The sequence below is a fragment of the Ictidomys tridecemlineatus genome, chromosome 16 (genome assembly GCF_052094955.1).
Source record: "Ictidomys tridecemlineatus isolate mIctTri1 chromosome 16, mIctTri1.hap1, whole genome shotgun sequence".
Lineage (NCBI taxonomy): Eukaryota > Metazoa > Chordata > Mammalia > Rodentia > Sciuridae > Ictidomys > Ictidomys tridecemlineatus.
Window position 1 is genome coordinate 38009369 of NC_135492.1, and position 23824 is coordinate 38033192.

Here is a 23824-nt window from a genome sequence, read left to right on the forward strand (position 1 = left end):
CAAGAGAGAGACGAACCCCACGTGGGACCAGATCCTGGCTGAGCAGAGGCTGGCCTCCGGGGAGTCCCACGTGCCCAGAGACCACTGTGTCTGGGTGCCGTCAGCTGGTGGGAGATTGGAAACACAACGTGGAGCCACGTGTTTTTAGATAAATGCTTTATTTCTTTCTCAAATGTTTATAAAACTGATTTCTCCTGAACGTCCTCAGCACAAGCAGCTCCGCCAGTTCATCCAGCTGTGGGGGCGCCCAGCCGAGCGCCAGCCTGCGTGACGCGTGGTCCCTTGACCCTCCATTCGCGTTTCCGTTTCTTTCCTACCTGAGCTCTGTGTTCAAGTCTTCTGTCATCAGAAAATGGGACTTCAGAACAACAGACCCCAAATGCCATCATGGGTGGGGGCCTGCAGTCCCTTGTCCCCTGCTCTCCACTGAGCCAGCCTGAGCGGGGGAGGGAGAGGCCCACAGGGAGCAGCCCCTCCGCAGGGGACAGAAGGACAGCACAGTGTCCCCCAGAGGACACCTGGGGGAAAGGGTGGCTGCGTTCCTAAGGGGACATCCGCTCGGGGACCGCAGTGTTTCTGCATTTTTAAAAAGGCCACATTTCCAAAGGTGGGGGGGCAGGTGGGGACTCGGGGGTGTCTCCTGGGAAGGCCCCACAGCTCAGAGAGGGGTTGGCACCAAAGAGCTGTGACAGTCACCCAGGGGTGTGACGGGGTTCAGGCCACGGCCTCCACGAGGCCCGGCCCTGTGGGGATCGCCACTTCTGTCAGCCTCCTCCACAGAGGGACACGGCCCTGGGACCCAGAGCCGGGCCTGGGTCACATCTTCTCAAAGGGGAACAGGTGGGCGGCGGCCGCCTTCCTGCCCCTCCTGGTCTGGGGGCGCCTGGGCTGCTCCTCCTCCTCAGCCCCCCGGTTCTGGGGCCAGGAGGCAGCCAGGATCCGGGCGGCTTCGGCTTGAGTGCTGGTCCCCTCTTCCTCGTCGGACGACAGGCCACCTCCTGCGTCTGCGGGGGAAGCCACCGCCTCCTTCTGCAGGGGACAGTCCAGGGGCGCCACAGGCCACCGTCAGCACCCAGCCATGGGGACGTGCCCACGGGGACAGTGACGCTCCCAGCCCCTGCCCCAGCTGCAGCTGGCCGAGCCCTGGGCTGCAGGAAGAGGGACCACGGGGGGAGGGACCAGCAGGGCACAGGGCCCGGTCACTTCTAGCCTGGCCCAGGGGCTGGAGCAGGCAGGGCCCTGAGGCTGCGCTGTGGGACTCGCTCTGGGGACACCAGATGGGCTCCACAGCACGGCCATGTCCAGGTCACTGCTGGCCGCTGTCACCCCACTGGGACAAACGTGCCTGTGTCTCTGAGCTGCACAGACGTGGGGGACCCTCCTCAGGGCTCACTGGCCACAGGGGACGCCCCAGGAAGGCTGGAGGGGCACTGCGCACGGGCAGCCTGGTCCCCATCGGGACAAAGCCAGACGCAGGCCCCTGACAGGGGAGGGTGCAGCACGGGACAGAGATGTTCTCCAAGAGCGAACAGGGGGTAGGGACGGGGTGGGGACTGCGGGGTCCCAGAGCGCCCTCCCCTGGGCCCATCCCACCCTCCACAGATCCCCAGGGCCTGACGGGGACCTCAGGCTGTGACACCCCCACTGCACCCAGGGCCTGTGTGGCCAACCCCGCCTGTGGCGGCGGCTCACAAGGACAGGGACACCCAGCTGCAGGGCCAGCGGGGGCCTCCCTCCAGCAACACCCCCACACGTGAGGCCAGGCCCGAGCACAGGCGTCAGGGTGTCCGCCCTCGCGGAACCTTCTGGAACACCCACCGGCTGCTCCCTGGGCGCAGGCGCACACTGACCTGGGCCCCGTATCTGAGCTTCAGCCTCTCGCGGATGAGCAGGCCCTTGGTCAGCAGCTTCCAGTGCCCCAGCGCCCGCTTCTCCCTCTTCTGCAGGGGGGACCAGACAGAGGGACGGTCAGCGCCCCCCTGGACAGGTCTGGGGGCAGACCCGGGGACGCGCCCGGGACACTGCAGACCAGAAGCCCCTCCCCCGTGCCCAGCCTCAGGGCAGGGGCTGGGCTCAGCGGTGGGCACTCCCTGGCACGTGGGGACACTGGGCTCGGTTCTCAGCACCGTGAACAAACAGGTAAATAAAATAAAGGTCCGGCCACAAGTAAAAAACAGTTACAAATAAAAAAACCTGGTCTGACCCAAGAAAGTGGCATTCTGCAAAGCCACCAAGAACAAGGACCTCTTCTGAACTGTTCCTGTCTCTGTGGATGAGGTCGTCCAGGACCTGGCCCTGGGCCACTCCTTTCAGGGCAGGGACGGCTGGTGTCAGCAGCAGGGCTGGCCATCCCTGGGGCCTGGGCAGGCTGGTGGGGACAGTGGCGGTGGCTGCGGGTGGGTGGCAGGACGCTGCTTCCCCCAGAGCTCACTGCACGGGGCACTTTCCACGAAGTCAAAGAGAAACAGAGGGAACCTCAGCCGGTGGCCCACGCCTGTCATCCCAGGGGCTCGGGAGGCTGAGGCAGGAGGATCGCAAGGTGGAGGCCAGCCTCAGCCAAAGCGAGGCCCTGAGCCACTCAGGGAGACCCTGTCTCTAAATAAAATGCAGAATAGGGCTGGGGACGGGGCTCAGGGGTCGAGGGTCCCTGGGTTCAATCCCTGGTACCCCCAAAAAACTATTGTCAGAATTTCAGAGCACAGCGGCTCCTCCCTCTCCCAGGAGCCTGGGGCCAGAGCGGGGCCAGCTCACCAGGGTGCAGCCCTCTCCCAGTGGCCGGTCCTGCCCGGGCTCACCTCCTTCTCCCTCTTCTCGATGAGGGCCTGCTCGTTCTCCCAGGCCGTCAGGAGCACGTCTTTGAATTCCTCGCAGACGATGTAGCCCTCGGTGCTGTGGGGACACAGTGGGGGTGACCTCCTGCTCCCCTCTGCAGGGGACATGGTCCCTCTGCGCACTCAGGGCCCTGGGCGAGCCGGTGACAGGCAGCAGAAAGGCTCTGGAAGCCGACAGGACCGCTTTGTCCCCAGACCCTGCCTGACAGACCCCCAGCTGCCGGCCAAATCCCAGGGGACACAGCTCAGTGACCAGCAAGGACACTGGCCGGCTTTGGGCACCAGCTTGTGACGACCTCTGGGGACCTAGCATCGTGAGGACGCTAATGTCCCTGGTTCTGCTGTCCCTGGGCAGCTGGCAGGACGGGGCAGGACAGGCCTGGCCTCCAATCCACAGCCAAGTCCTGCCCAGGAGAGGCCGGGCCTCCCCGCTGGCCCTCCTCAGGGCCCTCCACGCACACAGGGTGGGAGTAGCCTCCGTGGAAGTCGAAGCCCGTGACGGCCTGGACACAGTCGATGTCCAGCTTGCGGGCCACGCGGTGCAGGTTGGGCAGGTTGAGCTGGACGCAGCCGATGGGCATCATGCTGGGCAGGAAGAGGTACACGTTCCCGAACTCATTCCGCGGCACCTGCACAGGGGGCACAGCAGGATGTGGCCAGCAGCAGGACACAGCGCCTGGTCCCCAGCCCCGAGGCTGCCCGTACCTTGCCGTCCACGGCCACCGGGGGCTGGTACTCCTCCGTCTGCCAGCGGCCGAACAGGGCCAGGTCATGGTGGTCCTGCAGCTGGGGCTCGGCCTGGCGGGCCTTGCGGGCGCGGTTGGAGAAGCCCTTCACCATCTGCCAGAGACACGGCCACGTCACGGCGCGGGCTCCCAGATGGAGGCTCGCGACAAACGTGACCTCGGGTGCCACCAGCGAGAAGCGCCCTGGGCACCTGGCGCTCTTCCTGGGGCTTCACGTTGGTCAGAAGCCCAGGAGGGGGGCCCACTGCGGTCCCCACTGCACAGACGAGCTGCCCGGGGGACACGAGGCCTGATGTCACGCAGCGTGTCACGGCCAGGCCTGTGCCTTCAGCCACCCCCACTCCATCCAGCCCTCGACCACCACAGGAACATCTGGACTCAGAGGTAAGGTCACCTGCTTAAGGTGACCGTGACCATGACGAGCCACAACTCACACCCAGGTACTGTCCTCTCCATTGTCAGCCACCACATGACCCCAGGTCACCTCTGGAGGCCCGAGAGGTACAGGGTTGCTCAGCAGAACAGGGTGGGGATAAGGGCACCTGGCACCCAAAGGGCACAGATGTGTGACAACACCTCTACCTGGAATTCTGGACATAGTCCAGCAGGGAGGAAGCAGGTGCCACAGCAGCCCTCGTGCACCATGAGGAAGGCATGGGCCTCTATATCAAAGGCAAGGGGAGGCTGGGTGGGCTGAGGGTGGGCTGCACCGGGTTGGTGCGGAGCACAGTGTTGCATTTCGGAAAGATCCGCACAACTGCGACACAGCCACCGGGTTCAGGCTGGGAAGGGAGTGAGGTTGTCATCTGAGAGGGAGACGGGGAGGCAGGACGTGGACGGCGGGGTCAGAACAGAGCGAGGATGTGAGAGACCCGGGGTCATCCTAGGGCTGCGCTTGTACAACACAATGAAACACCCGTGACTGTCCAAACCCAGGACTGTCACGCACACCCAGGATCAAGACATGGATGTAGCCAGGCACGGGGGGAGCACCTGCCAACCCCGCAGCTCGGGAGGCTGAGGCAGGAGGATGGCGAGTTCTAGGCCAGCCTCAGCCAAAGGGAGGCCCTAAGCAACTCAGTGACACGTGGCCCCTCAGGACCGGCAGACGGCACCGTGCGCCCAAGCCTGCTGTCGGCAGCCCCCTGCCACCAACGCCTGCGCCCTCCCCCAAACCCGAGCCCGCCCTCTGCACCCAGCGCCCAGCCCCCAGGGCCACTGCCGGGAGCTGGCAGAGAGGTCCCTGCTTCTCTGTGGCCGTCGCCACACTCTGCCAGCGTGACTGCGCTGTGTCCTCAGAAATGTCTGTGTGTGGTGACACCCCGCTGCGCCTCGTCCCTCACGGGGGACTGGCCCACACACAGCTCCGTGGGAGAGGAAGAGGCCGATGACAGGCTGGGCCAGGGACAAAGGGACCCAGGCGCACACCTGTGGGGCTCAAGGGCCCGGGAACAGGCACCTGCAGGGCCCAGGGCTGCCCCGGGCTCAGCTGCGCTTGGCCAGACTCTTCCCACTCCTCCCTGGTAGGTGGCTCCTCAGGGACCCTCGCTCCTGCCACGGTCCTGCCCTCCGCCCCAGCTCCGACCCGCCCCCTTCCCTGGGTCACCCAGTGTCACCTTGTATGGCACTTCTCCCAGCCGCACCACGCGGGCCTGCTTCAGCCACGTGTCCCTGGAGTGCAGCGTGTGCACACAGTCCCTAGAGGGCGACAGAGGGGACAGACGTCAAGCCAGGGCCACAGGCCACCAGGCCAGCCCAGGACCCAGCGCCTCCTGGCCCCCGTCCCCAGCCCTTTTTATGTTCTATTAGAGACGGAGTCTTGCTGAGTGGCTGAGGCTGGCCTCCAACTTGGAATCCTCCTGCCTCGGCCTCCTGAGGAGCTGGGATGAAAGGCGTGTGCCCCTATGTCCAGCTTCTTTCTTTATTTAAAAAAAATATTGTTTCCAGTTGTTGGTGGACCCTGGTGTCATGGATTTATTTCTAGGTGGTGCCGAGGATGGGACCCAGCACCCAGCACCCCCGGGCTCTGCTTCTAAGGGGCCCGCGGAGCTGTGGGAGCCAACAGCCCCAGCCTGTCCCTGGCACAGCCCAACGGACATGACTGAGCCTCTCTGTGCCACCTCCTGGCTGGGACTGGACGTGAGGCACTGGGTCCCATCCTCAGCTCCACACAGAAGTAAATCAGTAAAACCAGGCTCCATCAACAACTGGAAACAATTTAAAAAAAAAAAAAAAAGAAGCTGGAAGCAGGGGTGCACACCTGTCATCCCAGGGGCTCAGGAGGCTGAGGCAGGAGGATTGAAAGTTGGAGGCCAGCCTCAGCAACTCAGCAAGGCCCTGAGCAACTCAGTGAGACCCTGTCTCTAAATAAAATAGAAAAAGGGCTGGGGACGGGGCTCAGGGGTTAAGCACCCCTGGGTTCAATCCTTGGTATCAAAAATAAGTACATTAAGAAAATAAATAAGTAAAGGCAACCCTATTTTCTTGGTCTTACATTAAAGCATTTTTTTAAAAAATAATCACTGTTTTCATTTGCTTTCTATTTCTCAAAAATCTTGCTTCTATTGTTTCATCATGTCCAAGTTTTATTGATATTCCTTCAGTTTTAGTTTTATATATATGTCATCCTTCATTTTTTTTTACTTACTCCTTTCTTTCATTGGTACTGAAGTAAACCACGTGATGTAAAACAGACCATTTTAACTCTTTGCCTTATTTTGTAGTCTTGTTCTTGGCCGTTCTGGGGCCTGAATCCAAGGGTGCTCTACCACTAAGCTACCTCCCAGCCCTCTTGACATTTTGAGACAGGGTCTTCCTAGGTTGCGGAGGCTGGCCTCCACCTTGTGATCCTCCTGCCTCAGCCTCCCGAGTCCTGGGGTGACAGACGTGCCCCACCACAGTGGCTCTAGCTGTTTTTCATTTTCCAACCCTTTCATCCCTGGTCTGTCAACCCTCCTGGGTTCCTCCCAAGCTCTGCTCTCTTCTTCCTGGTGGGCGCAGGTACAACCGCAGCTCACCCCTCAGTGCCGTTCACTCAGCGAGATGAGCCGACGGGAACGGCCCCTGGCCCAGGGAGAGGGTGGCGGGTTCTAGACCAGCAGGAACCCCAGGAGGCCACCAGGCCACCCACGCACCTGGAGTAGACAGCTTCCCCACGACAGTAGCCCAGGATGGCCGCCGACTCCGGGTAGATGGCCTCGTACTTGAGGAGGTGGCGCTTCAGGGCGTACAGAGGGTGGTTCTTGTAGGTGCCGATGGCTGTGGGCAGAGGCTGGCCCAGGTGCTTGGCCTGAAACTGCAGAGGCCAGACAGACAGTGGTGAGGCCGAGGGGGCAGGGAGGCTGAGGGAGGCAGGGAGGCTGAGGGAGGCAGGGAGGCCGAGCAGGGCAGGGAGGCCAAGGGGAGCAGGGGAGGCTGAGAGGCTGAGGGGGCAGGGAGGCTGAGGGAGGCAGGGAGGCTGATGGCGCAGGAGAGGCCGCAGCAGAGACCCCTCACACTGCTGTTGTGTCAACAGGTGGCAGGTTCCAGGGACACTGGCAACAGCAGGAAAGACGGCAGAATCGATGGGACGTCACCCTCTGTGTGCACCCAGGGACACTCGACCCGCCCGCGAGACCCTAACCACGTGCAACCACAGGAGGGGATCCCAGCTAGAGCAGCCGGACCCCGCGTGCGCGTGACAGTCAGCATGCACCGCGCTGTCACGTGTGTCTGACAGGAAGGAGCAGAGGGACACGGGTGCCGTCCTCGTGCTCCACCTGCGGCTCTGGTGGAGGGAGGCTGCAGAGTGATGGGGAGCTCCCAGGAGTTCAATCCCCCTGTGGTTTGCGGTGACTGCAGGGAGTCCCCGACCTGTCCCCAACCTTCAGACCCCTTATCCAGCCCTAGGGGACGGGGGCCTGCCCCCTGAGCTTCTGCAAGGAAGAAAGTCATCTCCTCAGTAAGAAGGCCTTATCCCACGGTGACGTCACTGTCCCAGAAGGCGGGCTCAGTCGCCTCTGCTCTCACAGGAAATTGAAATGGCAGTTCACATCCTGCACCTAACTTTTCTGATTTTTCTTTTTTTTTCCCTTTTTTTGGCACTGGGAATTGACCCCCAGGGTGCTTAACCACCGGGCCACATCCCCAGCCCCTGTCGGTTTTTACTTTGAGACATGGTCTCGAGGCTGGCCTCCAACTTTCGATCCTCCTGCCTCGGCCTCCCGAGTTGCTGGCATGACAGGTGGGCTCTGCTGTTCCTGGCTCCCGCAGTCTCTCTCTTCCCACCGTAATTAGGGAGTCTGGGTTCTCGGGGGCAGACTCACTGCTGTGTTCTCAAGCTTTCCTCGACACCCCTTCCCAAGCCCCATCGGATCAGCTGGCCTGGCGTGTGAGCTGAACCCAGAGCAGACGCTCCACGTGGAGGGACGCACACCACAGCCCAGCTGCTGAACCCCAGCCCACCAAGCCCCAGCCACGGGAGCAGACCTCTGCCCTGGTGAGCAGCTCGGGTCCTGGTGTCAGAGCTGGTTCTAGACCAAGGGACACGCTGCGTCACGTCTGGGAAGTCCCTGCTTCCAACAGGTCTCCTCCCAACACAGAGGGGACGCTGCCTCATCCCAAGCCCCGCCCTTTCCAGGAGATGCGTGTGTTGCTACGCGTGGGCCATCTGTATACATGAGGGCCGTCTGTATACATGTTTGTGCGCAGGAGATGGAAAAGGAGCGACCCCCAGACGCAGCGGTGCAGACCTGTGCTCCCAGCTACTTAGGAGGCTGAGGCAGGAGGATCGCGAGTTCAAGGCCAGCCTCAGCAACTTAGGGAGACCTTGTCTCACAATGAGAAAAAGAGGGAGGGGACACTGGGTTGTAGCTCAATGGTAAAGTATCCCTAAGGCTAATACCCAGGACCACAAAATTAAAAAAAAAAGAAAGAAAGAAAAGAAAGAGGAAAAAGCTAACAGTAGTGGTAACCGTGTGGATGAGTTATTCCCTCTGTCCCTGGGCCCTGTTTCGTGAGTTTCTAGATTACTTTAAAGCTCACATGTACAATGGGACAATGACTTAAAAGCAAGCAGGTTCCATAAAGAAAACATGGTACATGTACACAATGGAATATTACACAGCCCTAAAGAAGAATGAAATGATGGCATTAGCTGGTCAATGGGCAGAGCTACAGACGACGGTGCTGAGTGAAATCAGCTGATCCCACAAAACCCAAGGCCAGACGCTCTCTGTGATGTGCGGATGCTGACTCACACTGAGGGAGGAAGGACGGACAGAGTTCACTGGATCAGACATGGGGGAAGGAAGGGAGGGGAGGGGTGGGAATGGGAAAGACAGTGGGATGAACAGACGTCACTGTCCCACGTTCACAGAGGAACACGTGACCAGTGACACCCCACGTCACGTCCAACCACAAAACAGGGAGTCACACTCCGTGTGTGTATGACGTCAGGACACTCTGCTGTCATGCGTATCTACAAAGAATAAGTAAATGATAAAAAGTAAGAGCATCCAGGCTCCAAGGCGACACAGACCTGGGTTCAAAGACCTCATAAGATAACAATAAAATGATCATAAAATACAATATAAAAAAAAAAGCCCTAGTCAGTCAGTCAGTCACTCAGCTCTGAAACATTCCACCAGCACAATCAAGGCTACAGCGACCCCTGCTTTCCAGGATCTGACGGGATGAGCTTCGGCCCTAAGGACACCCAACACAGCACTGGGCACGTAATCATTTTAAATGGACTTAGCTGAGCACAGTGGCTTACACCTTCGGGAGGCTGAGGCAGGAGGACTGCAAGTTGGAGGCCAGCCTCAGCAATTTGGTGAGGCCCTGAGCAACTGAGCGAGACCTTGTCCCCAAATAAAAAATAGAACAGGTTGGGGACGGGGCTCAGTGATGAAGCGCTCCTGGGCTCAAGAAGGGAGTGAGTGAGTGACCGCAGGCTGCGGGGGGCGGGCCTTACCTCCGAGTCCTCCTTCTTGTCCCTGTCCAGCTGCGGGCTCTGGTAGGGCCTCAGGGTCTCGGCCCACCACTCGGGGTCGACCCGGCACTTGCGGGTGGCGGTCATCCAGGCGGGGTCATACCTCTGCGTGACGTCGCGGACCCAGCCGTCGCTGTCGATGCCCACGACGTAGGCCAGGGGCCTGGTGGCGAACCTGTAGCAGGCCAGGGGCTGGCCCACCACGCCGTGCACGCAGTCCACGCACACCCACCGGGACTCGCGCTCGCAGAACACCTCCAGCCACTGGTCCACCCCGGGCAGGCCCCTGCCCGTGGCCTCCGCGGCCTCCTCGGCCTCGCCAGCGGCCTTCTTGCCTCTCTTGCGGCTCGAGGAGGCCGACGACGCTGCCGGGCGCTGACAGTGGTCACTCTTGGGCCCAGACTTTGTCCTCCGAGGGGCGGGGGCCTTCCTCCGCTTCGGAGGGCCGGGTTCAGAGTCCTCCCCCGAAGAGCCATGGGCCTCCCCGCTGGAGAGCTCGAAGTCAGAGCTGCTGCTGGACCGGCCACTCCCGCTGTCCTCTTTGTAAGAGACCCTGGAGGTCACCCGTCGCTGACGGCCACGAGGACGCCCCTGGGCTTTCCCGGGCCGCTGCCCTTGGCTGCCCTCGGCCTCGTCGCTGGAGGAGTCGCCCCGCTTCCTGCCGGGCCTGGCCGCCTTGCTCTTCGTGGCCTTGGCCGCCCGCTGGCCGGGGCCCTTGGAAGACGCTCCCCCTGGTCCGGCTCTTGGGCTGCTCTTGGGTGCCTCTGGGTTCTCTGGGCCTCGGCGGCCGGCTTCTGAGGAGCGTCCAGCACCTTCTACGGCCCTCTCCTTGGACAGTCCCCTTCCCTGAGGGCGACAAGGAGCTGTGGTTTCGTTGGCTTTTTCCCTATTGATCCCAGAAAGATCCCGACCTCAAACAGGGCCAAGGCGCGGCCCCACAATCAGTGCAGCGAGAGACCCCGGATCAGACACGGTGCCCCCTTAGGGCTGGACAGAGCATCAGCTCAGATCTGCACCCCTGAGACGCAGACCCCGCGATCCCTTTGTCATGCTGACTGTGGCCAGAGAAAGGGCCGGGGACTCAGGGACAGAGGCCCCCGGGTTTCAATGCAGGTCACGTGACTCGGGAACGTACTTCACTCCCCATCTCAGTTTGCTCTGCAAGAATCACACCCACCTCGCACACAGGCGCCCTGCGAGAACACACTAGGGACGATGGTTTTGGAAATTCAGAGATTACGGTCGGGCGCAGTGGCCCACGCCTGCCATCCCAGTAGCTCGGGAGGCTGAGGCAGGAGGATCACAAGTTGGAGGCCAGCCTCAACAAAAAGTGAGGCCCTAAGCCACTCAGGGAGACCCTGTCTCTAAATAAAATGCAAAATAGGGCTGGGGACGGGGCTCAGGGGTCGAGGGCCCCGGGGTTCAATCGCTAGTACCCCAAAAAAAAAGAAAAGAAAAATTCAGGGGTTATTAAAATCCACCTGTAGCCTGTCGCCCGGGGAAACGGCCCTCGGTCTCCTTCCTGCAGCACAGCAAGCCGCAGGGTCCTTGGGCGGGGGCGCAGCTCACTGCTGGAGCTCTCCCCTCGCTGAGAGAGGCCCTGGGCTGGATCCCCACCACCACCACCCCCCAAAACAGAGAGGAAAGCCTGCCATCTCCTCTCGCTGCTCAGAGTGCGCGTTGCGCCACCTGGTTCACGGAACGGAAACCATGGCACCAGAGACCAGGCCTCCCACAGGGCACTCTGTGCACGACGCACCAGGTGCCAGATGCCCACTCATGTGCCCTGTCTCCCTCCAAACTCAGGCTGTACAAAGGCAGCCTCCAAAGGACTCAGCCTCCAGAATAGCAGCTCTTAAAAAAACTTTATGGGGGGACAGGGGATAACAGAGATTGAATCCAGGGGTGCTTAACCCCTGAGCCCCCTCCCCAGCCCTGTTTTGTGTTTTATTGAGAGACAGGGTCTCCCTGAGATGCTTAGGGCCTCACTTTTGCTGAGGCTGGCTTTGAACTCGCGATCCTCCTGCCTCAGCCTCCTGAGCCTTTGGGATGACAGGTGAGCACCACTGCGCCCGGCTCTTAAACATATAATACTGATGCTGGATGTGGTGGCACATGCCCGTCATCCCAGAGGTTCAGGAGGCTGAGGCAGGAGGATCACGAGTTGGAGGCCAACCTCAGCAACTTAGTGAGGCCCTAAGCCTGTCTCAAAAAAATCAGTAAAAAATGAAAAATAAAAAGACTGGGATGTGACTCAGTGGTAAGTGCCAGTAAGTTCAATACCTAATACCAAAAATCAACAATAGATAAATATGTAAATAAACGTTACATGTAAATACACACACAGCCACATGCACACACACGTATGTACTGACTGATCTTTTTTTTAACTTAACAACTTCTCACTCCTCCATGTTGCCTGTCCCTTTCTCTGGATGCCCCAGAACCTCACCTTTGCCACAGATAACTTCAGGGGAATTGGCTGGAGGGAGAGCACCAGGCGGGTCAGGAGCCGGAGCGCCCGGAGAATCAGCAGAAATATCTAGGAGGGAAAGAGAGAGCACATTATCCTCACGCGAAATTCAGGACGCAGGTGATTCCCTGTTGCTAGCGGCTCGTCTACAACAGCGAGAAGCTGGTATTTTAGTCACAGGGACAGAAAAGCCGACACACCGAGGCTCCTAAACTTCAGTACATGGGTTAACAGGCACCTTTCAGGGATAAGATCACTATTATGGGGGGGGGGGGAACGACCAAAGATTAAACCCAAGGGTGTTTATCCCTGAGCCCCGCCCCCAGCCCTCTTTTGTATTTTATTTAGAGACAGAGTCCACTGAGTTGCTTAGGGCCTCGCTATTGTTGAGGCTGGCCTCCAACTCACGATCCTCCTGCCTCAGCCTCCCAAACCACTGGGATGGCAGGCGTGGGCCACCACGCCCAGCTGCAGACTCTTATCGTGGTAGCAGTGACACAGCAGTGCCACCAGGGGTGACTCACATGGACCAGCTCCTCATCGTCTCGCGCGGAGTAGATGGCAAACCTCCTCTCGAGTGTCGCCTGCAGGCCGTCCTGCTCGCTGGTGGACAGGTCCGGATTCACCGTGAAGGTCCCGATGAACCTGGAGACGGGGCAGCGTCCCCGCGCAGTGTCAGGGGAGGACCATGAGCCTCACGGGGCCGTTCTGCTCTCCCAGCCTGGCTGGCCAACCAGGTGGCTGAAGAGCCAACTCTGACGTCACTTCCTGGGTGGCCTTCCCACCCCGCCCCCTGAGGTAAGCGCCCTGCTCCAGGTGCCACCGTCCCCACACACCGTGACCTGGCGTGCTCCTGTCCCCCAGCCTGGGAGCCCTTCCAGGACGGGGAGCACGCCTGTGTCCCCATCTTCCCCACCAGGTCCCCTGCCTGGTGCGGCCCACCTCAGGGAAGGCTCGCAAGGCCTGACCCTCACCCAGGAGAACCTCAAACCCTTTTTTCTATTTTATTTGGAGTCAGGGTCTCGCTGAGTTGCTGAGGGCCTTGCTCAATTGCTGAGGCTGGCCTCCACCTTGCGATCCTCCTGCCTCGGCCTCCCAAACCCCGACCACCCTGCTGCAGGGCACAGGCGCGCGGCCTCACCACTTCACCAGGTTGGAGAGGAAGCTGACGTCCACGTCGCGAGGCGGCACTTTGGTAAAGCGAGTGGGGATGATGGACAGGGCAATGGCGAGCAGGTCTGGCTGGCTGCAGACGCTATTTCGATAGAAGCCATTGGCCAGCAGGCACAGCAGGTGAACCTGCAGACAGGGAGGCAGGAGAGTGGAGGCCATGCGGGGAAGGCCAAGAAACCTCTACCAGAGATTTCTGCTCTCTCTCGAGTTCAGGCTATTTTTTTTTTGTGGTACCAGGGCTTGAACCCAGGGGTGCTTACCCCTGAGCCCCGTCCCCAGCCCCTTTTTAGATTTTATTTAGAGACAGGGTCTCGCTGAGTTGCTTAGGGCCTTGCTTTTGCTGAGGCTGGCTTTAAATTCGCGATCTTCCTGCCTCAGCCTCCGGAGTTGCTGGAATGACAGGCGAGCACCACCACGCCCAGCTGAAATCCTGAGCGTTTTGAGTACTGACCTGACGTTCACTGAAAAAGTTCCCAATTTTGAAGCATTTAAGACATTGAATTTTGGGGTTAGGAATGTCTTAACCTATAGAAGTCTCTGTCCAAAGTGCCAAGTCTGTGTACATATTCCAGTGACTACCAGCAAAAGTCAAAAGCCACTGCACTACAACTAAGACCAGATTCAAGGTTCAGAAATGGCTGAAGCCAGGCGTGGTGGCACAGGCCTGTCATCTCAGCAGCTGGGGAGGCTGAGGCAGGAGGATCACAAGGTGGAGGCCAGCCTCAGCAATTTAGCAAAGTCCTGAGCAACTCAGGGAGACCCTGTCTGTAAATAAATACGAAATAGGGCTGGGGACGGGGCTCAGGGGTAAAGTGGCCCTGGGTTCCATCCCTGGTACCAAAAAAAAAGAAAAAGAAATGGTTGAAATTAGAGAAGAGATGGAAAGCAATAACCTGGTGCTCAGCCCCTGCTACGTGCCGGGCAACTGTGCTGCAGCAACCTGATGGGTGATACCTGCCTAATGCTCATGACCACCCTCCAGCCAGCCACTGCCCACCCCGACCCCCACCCGACCTCCACGTGCTCTTCACAGACAGGAAACTAAGCTCAGCGGGCTAAGAATGGCACCAGGGTGGCCCCGTGTGGAGCCTGACTGGCGGAGATGCAGGGCCAGGCCTTCCGGGGAGCGGAGCCTCCGGCGTGGCCCGTACCTTGTGCGTGTTCTCGTGGACCTCTTTACTGAAGCGCTTCATCATCCTCCGCAGGTGCGTCTCAAACTCCGCCTTCATCTTTTCCCTGCCACACAGAGTGCAAGGTGTGAGACGGACGCGGTCACCAGACCCCACTCTCCGTCCACGCCACTGCCCCTCACCAGGACGCGTCCACCATGCACCCCGCTGGCCCCACGGCTGCGCTACTCGAGCAGGCTGCAGGCCAGGTATTCCCTGCGTGTGTTCCCACTCTTCCCTCCCTGCACACCTGAGCTAGGACAGTCCCTACGAAGTCTTCCCTCACCTTACAACTACTCACTCCTTCCTAGCAACCGTGACCTTTTTTTTTTTTGGAATTGAAGTCAGAGGTGCTCAATCCCCGAGCCTCGTCCCCAGCCCTATTTATATTTTATTTAGAGTCAGAGTCTCGCTGGGGTGCTTAGCGCCTAAGTTGTGGAGGCTGGCCTCAACTTGTGATCCTCCTGCCTCAGCCTCCCCAGCCACCGTGCCCCGAGCAAGCACTACCTTTATGTTCAGTCAGTGCACGGTCATTTGAGGGGGCCATGAATGAGTCCCGGGTTTGTCTGAACCACCTCAAGGCGGGGATGCTGCTCTTCTGGGAACCCTGGGTGAAGTCCCCCATTCGAGACCACAGCTCAGGATGTGGCGGCACCCTGCCCTTGGCTCCCTCAGCCCTAGGTCCCCAGGAGGTGGGCGAAGCCTGCTCAGCCCCCACCTGGCCGCCCTTGCCACCTGCCTCCTGTTGTCCTCGGGAAGGTCTTCATTTGGAACCCCCTGGGGTTCCTCCACCTGGAAGCCCCCGCCCCGGCTGCAGTCAGCCATCAGACCCGGGCCCCGCCACGCTGGGCCACCCCCCGGGGCCTGCACTGCCCTTATTCTGTGTCTTCAGTCCTTCAACTTCTCAGACCTTTAAGGTTCCTAATCTGACTCGTCGCCCCAGTGCAGGGACACTGAGTCAAGGTCACATCCCATCGTGTGACCGCCATTTGTGAGACACTGTTCTAGTGCAAAACCTTCAGGAGTCTTCGTGCATCTGGGATCCACACAGGGGACAGGTGACCACTCAACAGTTCCTCTTCCCAAGCCATCAGAGGCACCAGGGACCCGGGGGTGGGGGGGGGCAGTGGACGGGACACAGATATGACTCCCAGGCGCCTCTGCCCACTGCTGAGTGACTCCAGGAATGTGACTTGACCTCTCTGGGCCTCTGGCCCATTGCAGTCCCACTCTGCGGATGAGACCCGATGGCGTAAGATCCACCTGCTGGGCCTCAGGAGCTCCCTCTGGCCATCGCCTGTCCCCAGGGCTGCCCAGGGTCCTCGTTCAAGTCGTCCAGGGAACCCGGGCCTCGCTCACCTGCCCTTGCTGACCACGTGCATCCCCAGCCCTGGTCCCCCGTCCTTGTCCCCAGGTTTCCCTCGTGGACCTGCGGCCTGGTGGGGACAGGCCCAGGCGCCTGCGCTTACCTCCTCTCCCTGCTCCTGGCCTGCTCCGGGGTCTCAATCTCGATCTCCACGGGCTCCACGGGCACCGCAGGCGCGGACGACGCCGAGCCGCCTCCCACGTCACTGGGCCCCGGCTCGCTGAGCTCTGTGGACAACGACGTTTCAAATCAATGACACGGATCACTGCTGACTAAACCAAGGCAGGCGCTGGGGGGCAGAGGAGCGGGACAGTGGGGGAGGAGCCCCCAGAACACACGTCACCGTGCTCAGTCGGTGACGTCTGTGTGTCTCACATAACCCACACGGCAGCACGTCTCACCTTCAGATGAGCAAACTAAACCACAGAGAGAGCGAGGTGAGCCCAGGACACCCCCCGGGGCCAGTGTCACGTGCCTGGAATCCTAGCAGCTCGGGAGGCTGAGGCAGGAGGATCTCAAGGTGGAGGCCAGCCTCAGCCACTGAGTGAGGCCCTGAGCAACTCAGGGAGACCCTGTCTCTAAATAAAATATTTAAAAAGGGCTGGGGACGGGGCTCAGGGGTTAAGCAGCCCTGGGTTCAATCCCTGGTACCCCCCAAAAAAATAATCTGTCAAGAGCTCACGTATGGGGGCTGGGGCTGGGGCTGAGTGGTGGAGCGTTTGCTTTGCACATGTGAGGCCCTGGGTTCCATCCTCAGCTCCACATAGAAATTCAGTTATTTAGAAGTACGGTGAATTGCGGGTGGAGTACAGTTTAGATTAAGAGACACTTAAACATGACAGCAGCAGCCAGGCACAGCGGGGCATGTGATCCTGGTGACGTGGGAGGCTGAGGCAGGAGGATCCCAAGTTGGAGGCCAGCCTCAGCAACTTAATGAGACCCTGTCTCAAAGTAAAAATAAAAAGGGCTGAATAAAGTGCCCCCAGGGTTCAATTCTCAGTACTAGAAAAAATAAACAGCTCTGACAGCCAACTACAAGGCTTATACCCACTGGCACCTGAGTTAGGATAAAGACAAAGACGCAGCTACAAGGAGGGGTGTGTGACAACTCAGGTGGGACACTCTTGCTCTGTAAACTTCCACGGGAAAGAAACCTTCCAGGTGGCAAGATGTTAAAGGGAGGAGCCTGGGTCGAGGGTACGTACTACTGACAATGTTTTGCAAGTTTGAACATTTTCAAAATAAAATGCTGGGCTGGGCTGGGGCTCAGTGGCAGAGCGCTCGCCTGGCATGCGTGAGGCGCTGGGTTCGATCCTCAGCACCACATAAAACACAATAAAGATACTGTGTCCACCTGTGATTAATAAAACAAAATAAAATGCCAAGGAGAAACCGTACTGGCAGAAAGGAATCAGGGACAGTACCATCAGCTGCGGTCTACTGTGGGTGTGCGATCCAGCCCCAGGACTCCTAGGGTCCTGATTTCCACAACATTCCAGAGCCCAGACGGCAGGCTGGTAAGCAGCCAGTGTTTAGAGACGGCGACCAACGAAAAGTTCTTACCTGACTGCAGACCTGCCCTGAACCCGGCTCTACCGTCACCCAAAGCCCGAGCTGTTTGTTCAACGCACTGCTGCCTCTCTACTTATGGCTACTCCACTGATGCTCACCAGAGGGAGACAATGTACATGACCTTCTTGGATAATCTGGTCGTGGATTTTTCATTATATCAAAAGCAAGTCCCTGGCCAGGCGCCATGGCGCACACCTGTCATCCCAGCGGCTCCGGAGGCTGAGGCAGGAGGACCGCAAGTTGGAGGCCAGCCTCAGCCACTGAGCAGGCCCTGAGCCACTCAGCCAGCCCCTGTCTCTAAATAAGACATTTTCAAAAAGGGCTGAGGATGTGGCTCAGTGGTAGGGGAAAAGAAAAAGAAATCAGGAAGTCCTTAACCGCAAGCTTATCTTTGGTTTTATCAGATTCAAAAGAAAATGTCAGAATTAGAGCAAGTCACCCAGCTCGGGGACAAGGAGAGGAGCCTTACCTTCCACCTCCTCCCAGTCCTCCTCACTCTCCTCGTCATCGTCTCCTTCGCTGCTGCTTCTGTCCACGGGGGCCTCCTTCTTCACACGGGCCTTCCTGAAGTCCCTTGAACAGCCCCTGTGTGGGGACACGTCGCAGTGTCACGTTCAGGCTCAATGGGGTGAAAAGGCGACTCCCCCTGTGAATCAGGAGGCTGTGGCAGTCCCCTAGGTGGAGGTGGCTACGCCGAGGGCCCAGTCCCATTCCCTCCCCCAGCGTGGGTCCCCAAATCTCCTCAAGCTGCCCCTGGACGTTCTGATCAACCTAGACATGTGTGGTGCACGTGCAGGCCGAGGCCAGAGAGAGGGGAAGGGATTCCCGCTTGTTGATCCTCCTGTAAACCAAGTCGGAAGGGGTCTCCCTCCACCTTTAAGAAATAAGACAGAAGACACTGGGCACGCTGGCGCACGCCTGTCATCCCAGTGGCTCCGGAGGCTGAGGCAGGAGGATTGCAAGTTGGAGGCCAGCCTCAGCAACTCATCGAGGCCCTAAGCAACTCAGGGAATAAGATACAAAATAGGACAGGGGTGTGGCTGAATGGTTAAGCACCCCTGGGTTCATCCCCAATACCAAAAAAAAATTAAAAAAGAGGAAAGAAAAGATGTAAGTGAACCAAAGTTGGAAGGACTCTAATTTCCAGATAGGCAAGAACATGACTATACACAGGTACATCATAAAAAATGTAAGCAAGCTAACCACACAGGTAAGCAGCCAGCTAAACAATCGCGCAAGACTAAATGCTTCTAACATGGGATAAATACATGCAAATTCATATAAAAGTGTGCTCTGAGTTACTTTTAGGTTGTGCAAACTATGACACAACATTGAATAAGATTTTTGCACAGACGTTTAAAAATCACCGATTCTCAGTCTTTGGTTCTAAGAAGACACACACTGAATCTTGCCTATCGTCTTTTCCAGCACCACACCAACAGAAACTTCCTTACAATACACACAGGAGAGGTGACCGTGTGCTACGGCTTTGAACATGGTCAGCGCCCAGGAGACAGAGCAGCCTCCTGGCCTGTCTCTGTGTAGGGGTCAACTGGACTCCACCAAGCAAAGGAGCCAGGGAGGAAGCAGCAGTTCAAAGGCTTTTTTTCCAGTACCAGGAATTGAATCCAGGGGCACTTGACCCCTGAGCCCCATCCCCAGCCCTATTTTATGTTTTATTTAGAGACAGGGTCTCACTGAGTTGCTTAGAGCCTCACTTTTGCAGAGGCTGGCCTCCAACTTGCGATCCTCCTGCCTCGGCCTCCTGAGCCTCTGGGATTACAGACATGAGCCACCGCACCTGGCTCAGAGGCAGTCTTCACAGAGTCTACGGGAACAGAAGAGATGAACGATGGTGGCCAACCTGCCAGCTTCCCCCACGCCCCTGACTTCTCCTGGACTTCCCCCATGCCTGGATTAGAGGTTCTAGAAAAGTCGACACCACAACTGGGATTCCTTTTGAAGCAAAGATCAAAGCAGCACAGCTCTGTTCCTCCTCTAAGCACCAACTTCCTTAGGAGGCAGACAGTCCACCAGGCTCCTGTCCGCCGTTGCCACGTGTGAACCCGAGTGCTCACCGCTGTCTGCCAGACCAGGGCGCAGTGCGACAGCCCACAGAGCCCGCGACACTGGACCCCAGATGGCCCCAGCCCTCTCCGAGCTCACAGGGTAGTGCCCTGGCCTGTGGCAGGGTCCCAAGCAGCTGGGACACCAGGCAGGGACACGCTATGCTCTTCAAAAACATGACAGGGAATCCAAGGAGGCAAGGGGAGGAATCAGTGGAAACTTCTAGAACACATGGCTGTGGGCATGATCTCCAAGGGGGAGGAAGGTTCTCCTCGTGGAAGGAGAAAACATGAGCAGCGAGTGCCCAGGCCCGAGGTACAGGGACGTGTGGAACCAGGGCGGAGAGGTCCAGCTGGGCCTGGGCCACGTGTCCCCAAAAAGGTGGGTACCCCCTATCTACGGGCCACAGTCAGTAGCCCGGGCTCTCTGGCTAGTGTCCCCCTGGCTGACTGCATCAATCAGTGTCCCCGCTGCTCCTAGTGTCTAGAAGACTCCAGAGACTCCTCCCTGTCCCTGGATCCTGGTGACAAGTGAGAAGACAGGGTCTCACTCTCCCCGCTGCCCGATGGGAAGGGTGGACACGGAGTCTGACGCCCGCCGGGCCCTCACCTGACCTCTGCCCCTTCCCCCAGGGCTTCCTCCTTCACGGGGACGCTCTCAGACGTGACAGTCGCCCTGGCCACCTTCTTTCTTGCTGGGCGATCTGCGGAGTCCCCAGGGCGGCTGCGACCTCTCTTCTTCTTTCCTGGGGAAACTTTGGGGACGAGGCTCTTCTTGGGGGCTTCCGGTTTCTTGTCTTCACAGACACCTGGGGGGCCACACAGAACAAGAGTTGGGGACAACAGGAACGTGGACACAGAGTGGCTCAGGGACAGGGTCTGCGACCTCTCTCCAAGCGCATCTGCACTGCGGCTCACCATCCCGCCTTGGCCCAGCATTGGCTTGCCGACGCCCTGATGTGTGGGGAGGGTAGACCACGGGAGTGACAGGTTGCAAGTGCAGCTACAAGTCCAAGTTTTCCCACGGCCTTGGTTTCATGAATCTGTCTCTGTCATAGCTAGTCGGGAGCCTGGTCAAAACCCATCCTGCTGCAAGATGTCTCCAACGTCACCCCAACTGTCCCAGCAGACTCAGAGGTGGACAAAGGCAGGGCACACCCAGGTGGAGTCTCCTTTCCAATCGGAAGTGCTCACATACCATTTTATTTTTCAGATTCTGAAATACTACCCATTCCTAACCCAAAAGTCCCAAATCCAACATTTTTGCCATGTTTCAGACATCAAAATTTTGGTGATGTCAGATTTCCAGTGCACAGTATTTCAAAAACGCCACTATCTTCTTAAAATGGGTATTCTTGATGTCTGTTCAAGGGAACTATGAAAAATTCACAAGCTGTTGATTTTAGTTGGAGAGGGTGTCTAAACACATTATGTTTCTGGATGATTAGATCATTACTTTAATAGTTTATAAATAAAAGGGCCAGGAAAAAAATATTATCCCGCTTTGCAATGACATTCACGCAAATAAATTTTCCTTCGATTTTCTATGACTCTGCTTCAATTAATTTTGGAAAATAAAAATATTATCGCTTTTGTGTACGTCCTAAAAGGGAATGCGGTGCTAACGTCAAATATAAAATCAATTCATCGCTTTCGCTCGTAGATAGTACATGCTCAATAAATAGCTGTCAGAGGAATTGATGAGTTATAGCAATAGAGACCTTAAAATACAGCACCATGAAGAACCACAGAGTGTTCACCACAGCAAGGAAGCAATGGGGGAAGCTACTTTGTTCCTAACTGTCCAGAGCAACACCTTCATTTGCATGCACAGAAGTGCTGTGACAGTCTACACTGGGTGCTGGGGCCGGGGCTCATGGGTAGAGCGCTTACCTAGCAAGTGTGAGGCCCTGGGTTTGATCCTCAGCACCACAGAAAAATAAATAAATAAAATAAAGGTGTTGTGTCCATCTACAGCCAAGAAATATATATATATTTTTTTTAAATCAACACTGGTATAATGTTAGAAATGCTGCTGAACATCAAGTTAACGTCAAGTTATTGTCACCTGCATCTAAACCACAACCAGCAGGTCTGTGCTCTCAACCCAACCACAACAAAGCTTCTAAGCCTTCAGACCCTGCAGGTTGCCTTGGAAACGTACTGCTCACGCCTCTGGTTGGCAAGAGCTCACCAGCTGAACTGCAGGACACCCTAAGTGCTACGAGCTAGTCCTACAACGTCCCAACACGGACATGCCCAGGGCTTCCTGCATACCTCGCTGGAAACTCACTGCCACCCCAAAGGAGGTTCAGAAAGGCTAAATTATTTGTGCAAAATAACTTCCCCAAGTGCACACAACTACTAAGTGTTGGAGCTACATGAAACTCAGGCCCAGGTGACTACTGATCTGGGTCCAAGCATTTTCATCCGATTAAAACCTTGACTTTTTGAATTGCTACCTACCAAGAACACAAGCAGAGTGGATCACCCACTTCCTATCATGGTCCCTTTGCTCAAATAATAGCCATCTTTAAAGAAGCACATCAAAGGACTCCTTCACAGAGTACTTTCCAATCTCTGGAGTCAAACTTGATTATTCCTTTGGAAGGGAAAAAGGCTCACACATTCTCTCGCGATATTTAACATGCTCTTCCTTGGATATTTTACAGCATGAGTTATGTCTACATAATATTCTAGGTTCCTGCGAGGCATCTCTACCTTCTATGTCATCCAGCGGATGGACAGCACATGCCAGGTATTCAGAAACAAACAAACAAAAAGTTATGTGAATGAATGAGTAATTTCAGGAACAATATGAAACTCATCACATTAAGTGTGGAATAAATCACCTCCTAAACTTAGGATTTATGACCCCATTTGATTCACTCAATGGATCGCTATTCATCCAAATGAATTCGTAATGTGTTCAAAATTACATAATCTCACGTCCTGGAGGCAAACAAGTGTTACCTAATCTAATCTTCCACCCAGCTATCCCAGAAGGTCCACACACCGCTTCTACAACATGCATTTTGCACAAATTGATACTATTTATTGATTATATGGTGTCAGGGGGGAGTAGTTGGGGAGAACATTAGAGCATAGTTGTTGTTTTTTTTTAAAACAAAGGCATGCTTTCATGAAGCTTAAATCCCGGAAAGACAGTCAAAAATTAACAAGATCATTACAGATTGAGAAAGGGGGTGGGAGGGAACCACTAGGGTCCAATGGGACAAAGTGCGTGAAAAAACAAGAGATGAGCCCCACCAAGAGCCCCTGGGGGGAACATTCTAGGCAGAAGGAACATCAACAACAAAGGCTTCCAACATCAAAGGGCAGACAACTTGGCATCCGCATTTGGGGAAGGAAAAGAGGGCCAACCAGGAAGCTGCCTGGCACGCAAGAGGGGTAGGAGAGGAGGAGAGCAGCCCCGTCCAGGTCGTGCAGGGGCACGCAGGCGGTGATAAGGGCGGCAGATTTTCCATTTTCCAAGAAATGGGAAACCCAGAAGGGGTCTTGAAGCAAAAGCAAGGCACATTTTTTGCTGTGAACATCTTGGGGGGCTGCCTGGTGGGCACCCAGTGCAGAGGGCGGAGGGGAAGCAGGAAAGGAGGCAGGTGATGGTGGCTTGGACCGGGGTGATGGACATGCAAATCAGGTGGACAGACAGGAGGGAGGCACAGTTGGGAGGCTGAGCTGGTTGGAGTCTGCAGACGGACTGGGAGCAAGGGAGGAAGCGGGGACGGGGCTGGAACAAGTGGCTGCCGCGATCACTTACTCAGATGGAAGGAAACGGGACCAGGACATGTTTAAGGAGGAAAACTCGATTGCTGTGCTTTGGGGACAGTGAGGCTGAGCTTTGGGGACAATGAGGCTGAGCTTTGGGGACAGTGAAGAGGCCCGTCCGACACCCATGCGGGGGGCAGCGCAGGGGCTCAGACTCGGGGTGAAACTTGGTGGCACCGATTGTTCTGGGAGTCGCCACTGACCACGTCCTGGACCCTGTGTCTTCTGGGGACCCACTCTCTCCCGCGCTTGCCCAGAGGCTAAGCGGCAGCCTCGGGGCGACGGGGACAGGGAGGAAGGAGGCTCCGGGAGCCCGTGGCAGGTGGCAGCCGGCGCGGTAAACAAAGGCACGGGACGTCGCAGGGTCCCCTCCCGGCGCAGCCCGGCTTCCGCCCTCCCGCCGCCGCCCGCCCGCAGCAGCGCCCCGGAGCCCGGCTCGGCCCCGCTCTCACCCGCCGCCTCCTCACGCGGCGCCGCATTCTTGCCCCTGGCGCTCCGGCCGCTCGGCTCGCGTCCCCGCGGCTCCCCTCGGGCCCCGCGCCTGCGAGCCATGCTGCCCGGGCAAATCTCCCCGCGCGTGACGCACTAGGACTCCCCAAAACAGCCGCGCGCGCGGGGCCCGCCCCCAGGCGGGGCGAGGCCTGGCCGCACCCCTTCGTGCTGGGCCG

The 23824-nt window shown here is 57.7% G+C and overlaps 1 protein-coding gene across 2 annotated transcripts; it reads right to left on the bottom strand.

Moving 5' to 3' along the window:
• Positions 1–141: 141 nt before the first annotated feature.
• Positions 142–23814, bottom strand: Xpc (XPC complex subunit, DNA damage recognition and repair factor). 2 transcript variants are annotated; one of them, XM_078033392.1, is made up of 16 exons: positions 23609–23814; positions 19978–20176; positions 17771–17886; positions 15833–15956; positions 14346–14430; positions 13163–13320; positions 12546–12666; positions 12001–12090; positions 9531–10394; positions 6712–6872; positions 5194–5275; positions 3537–3671; positions 3291–3460; positions 2796–2889; positions 1851–1940; positions 142–1029 (listed from the first exon to the last, which is right to left on the bottom strand). In XM_078033392.1, exons 1-16 carry the CDS (start codon positions 23706–23708, stop codon positions 817–819), a joined length of 2802 nt encoding a protein of 933 aa, XP_077889518.1. In that variant the 5' UTR covers positions 23709–23814; the 3' UTR covers positions 142–816. The 2 variants fall into 2 exon arrangements, with proteins under 2 accessions (XP_077889518.1, XP_077889519.1); XM_078033393.1 differs by lacking the exons at positions 19978–20176; positions 23609–23814 and adding an exon at positions 19020–19129.
• Positions 23815–23824: the final 10 nt, after the last annotated feature.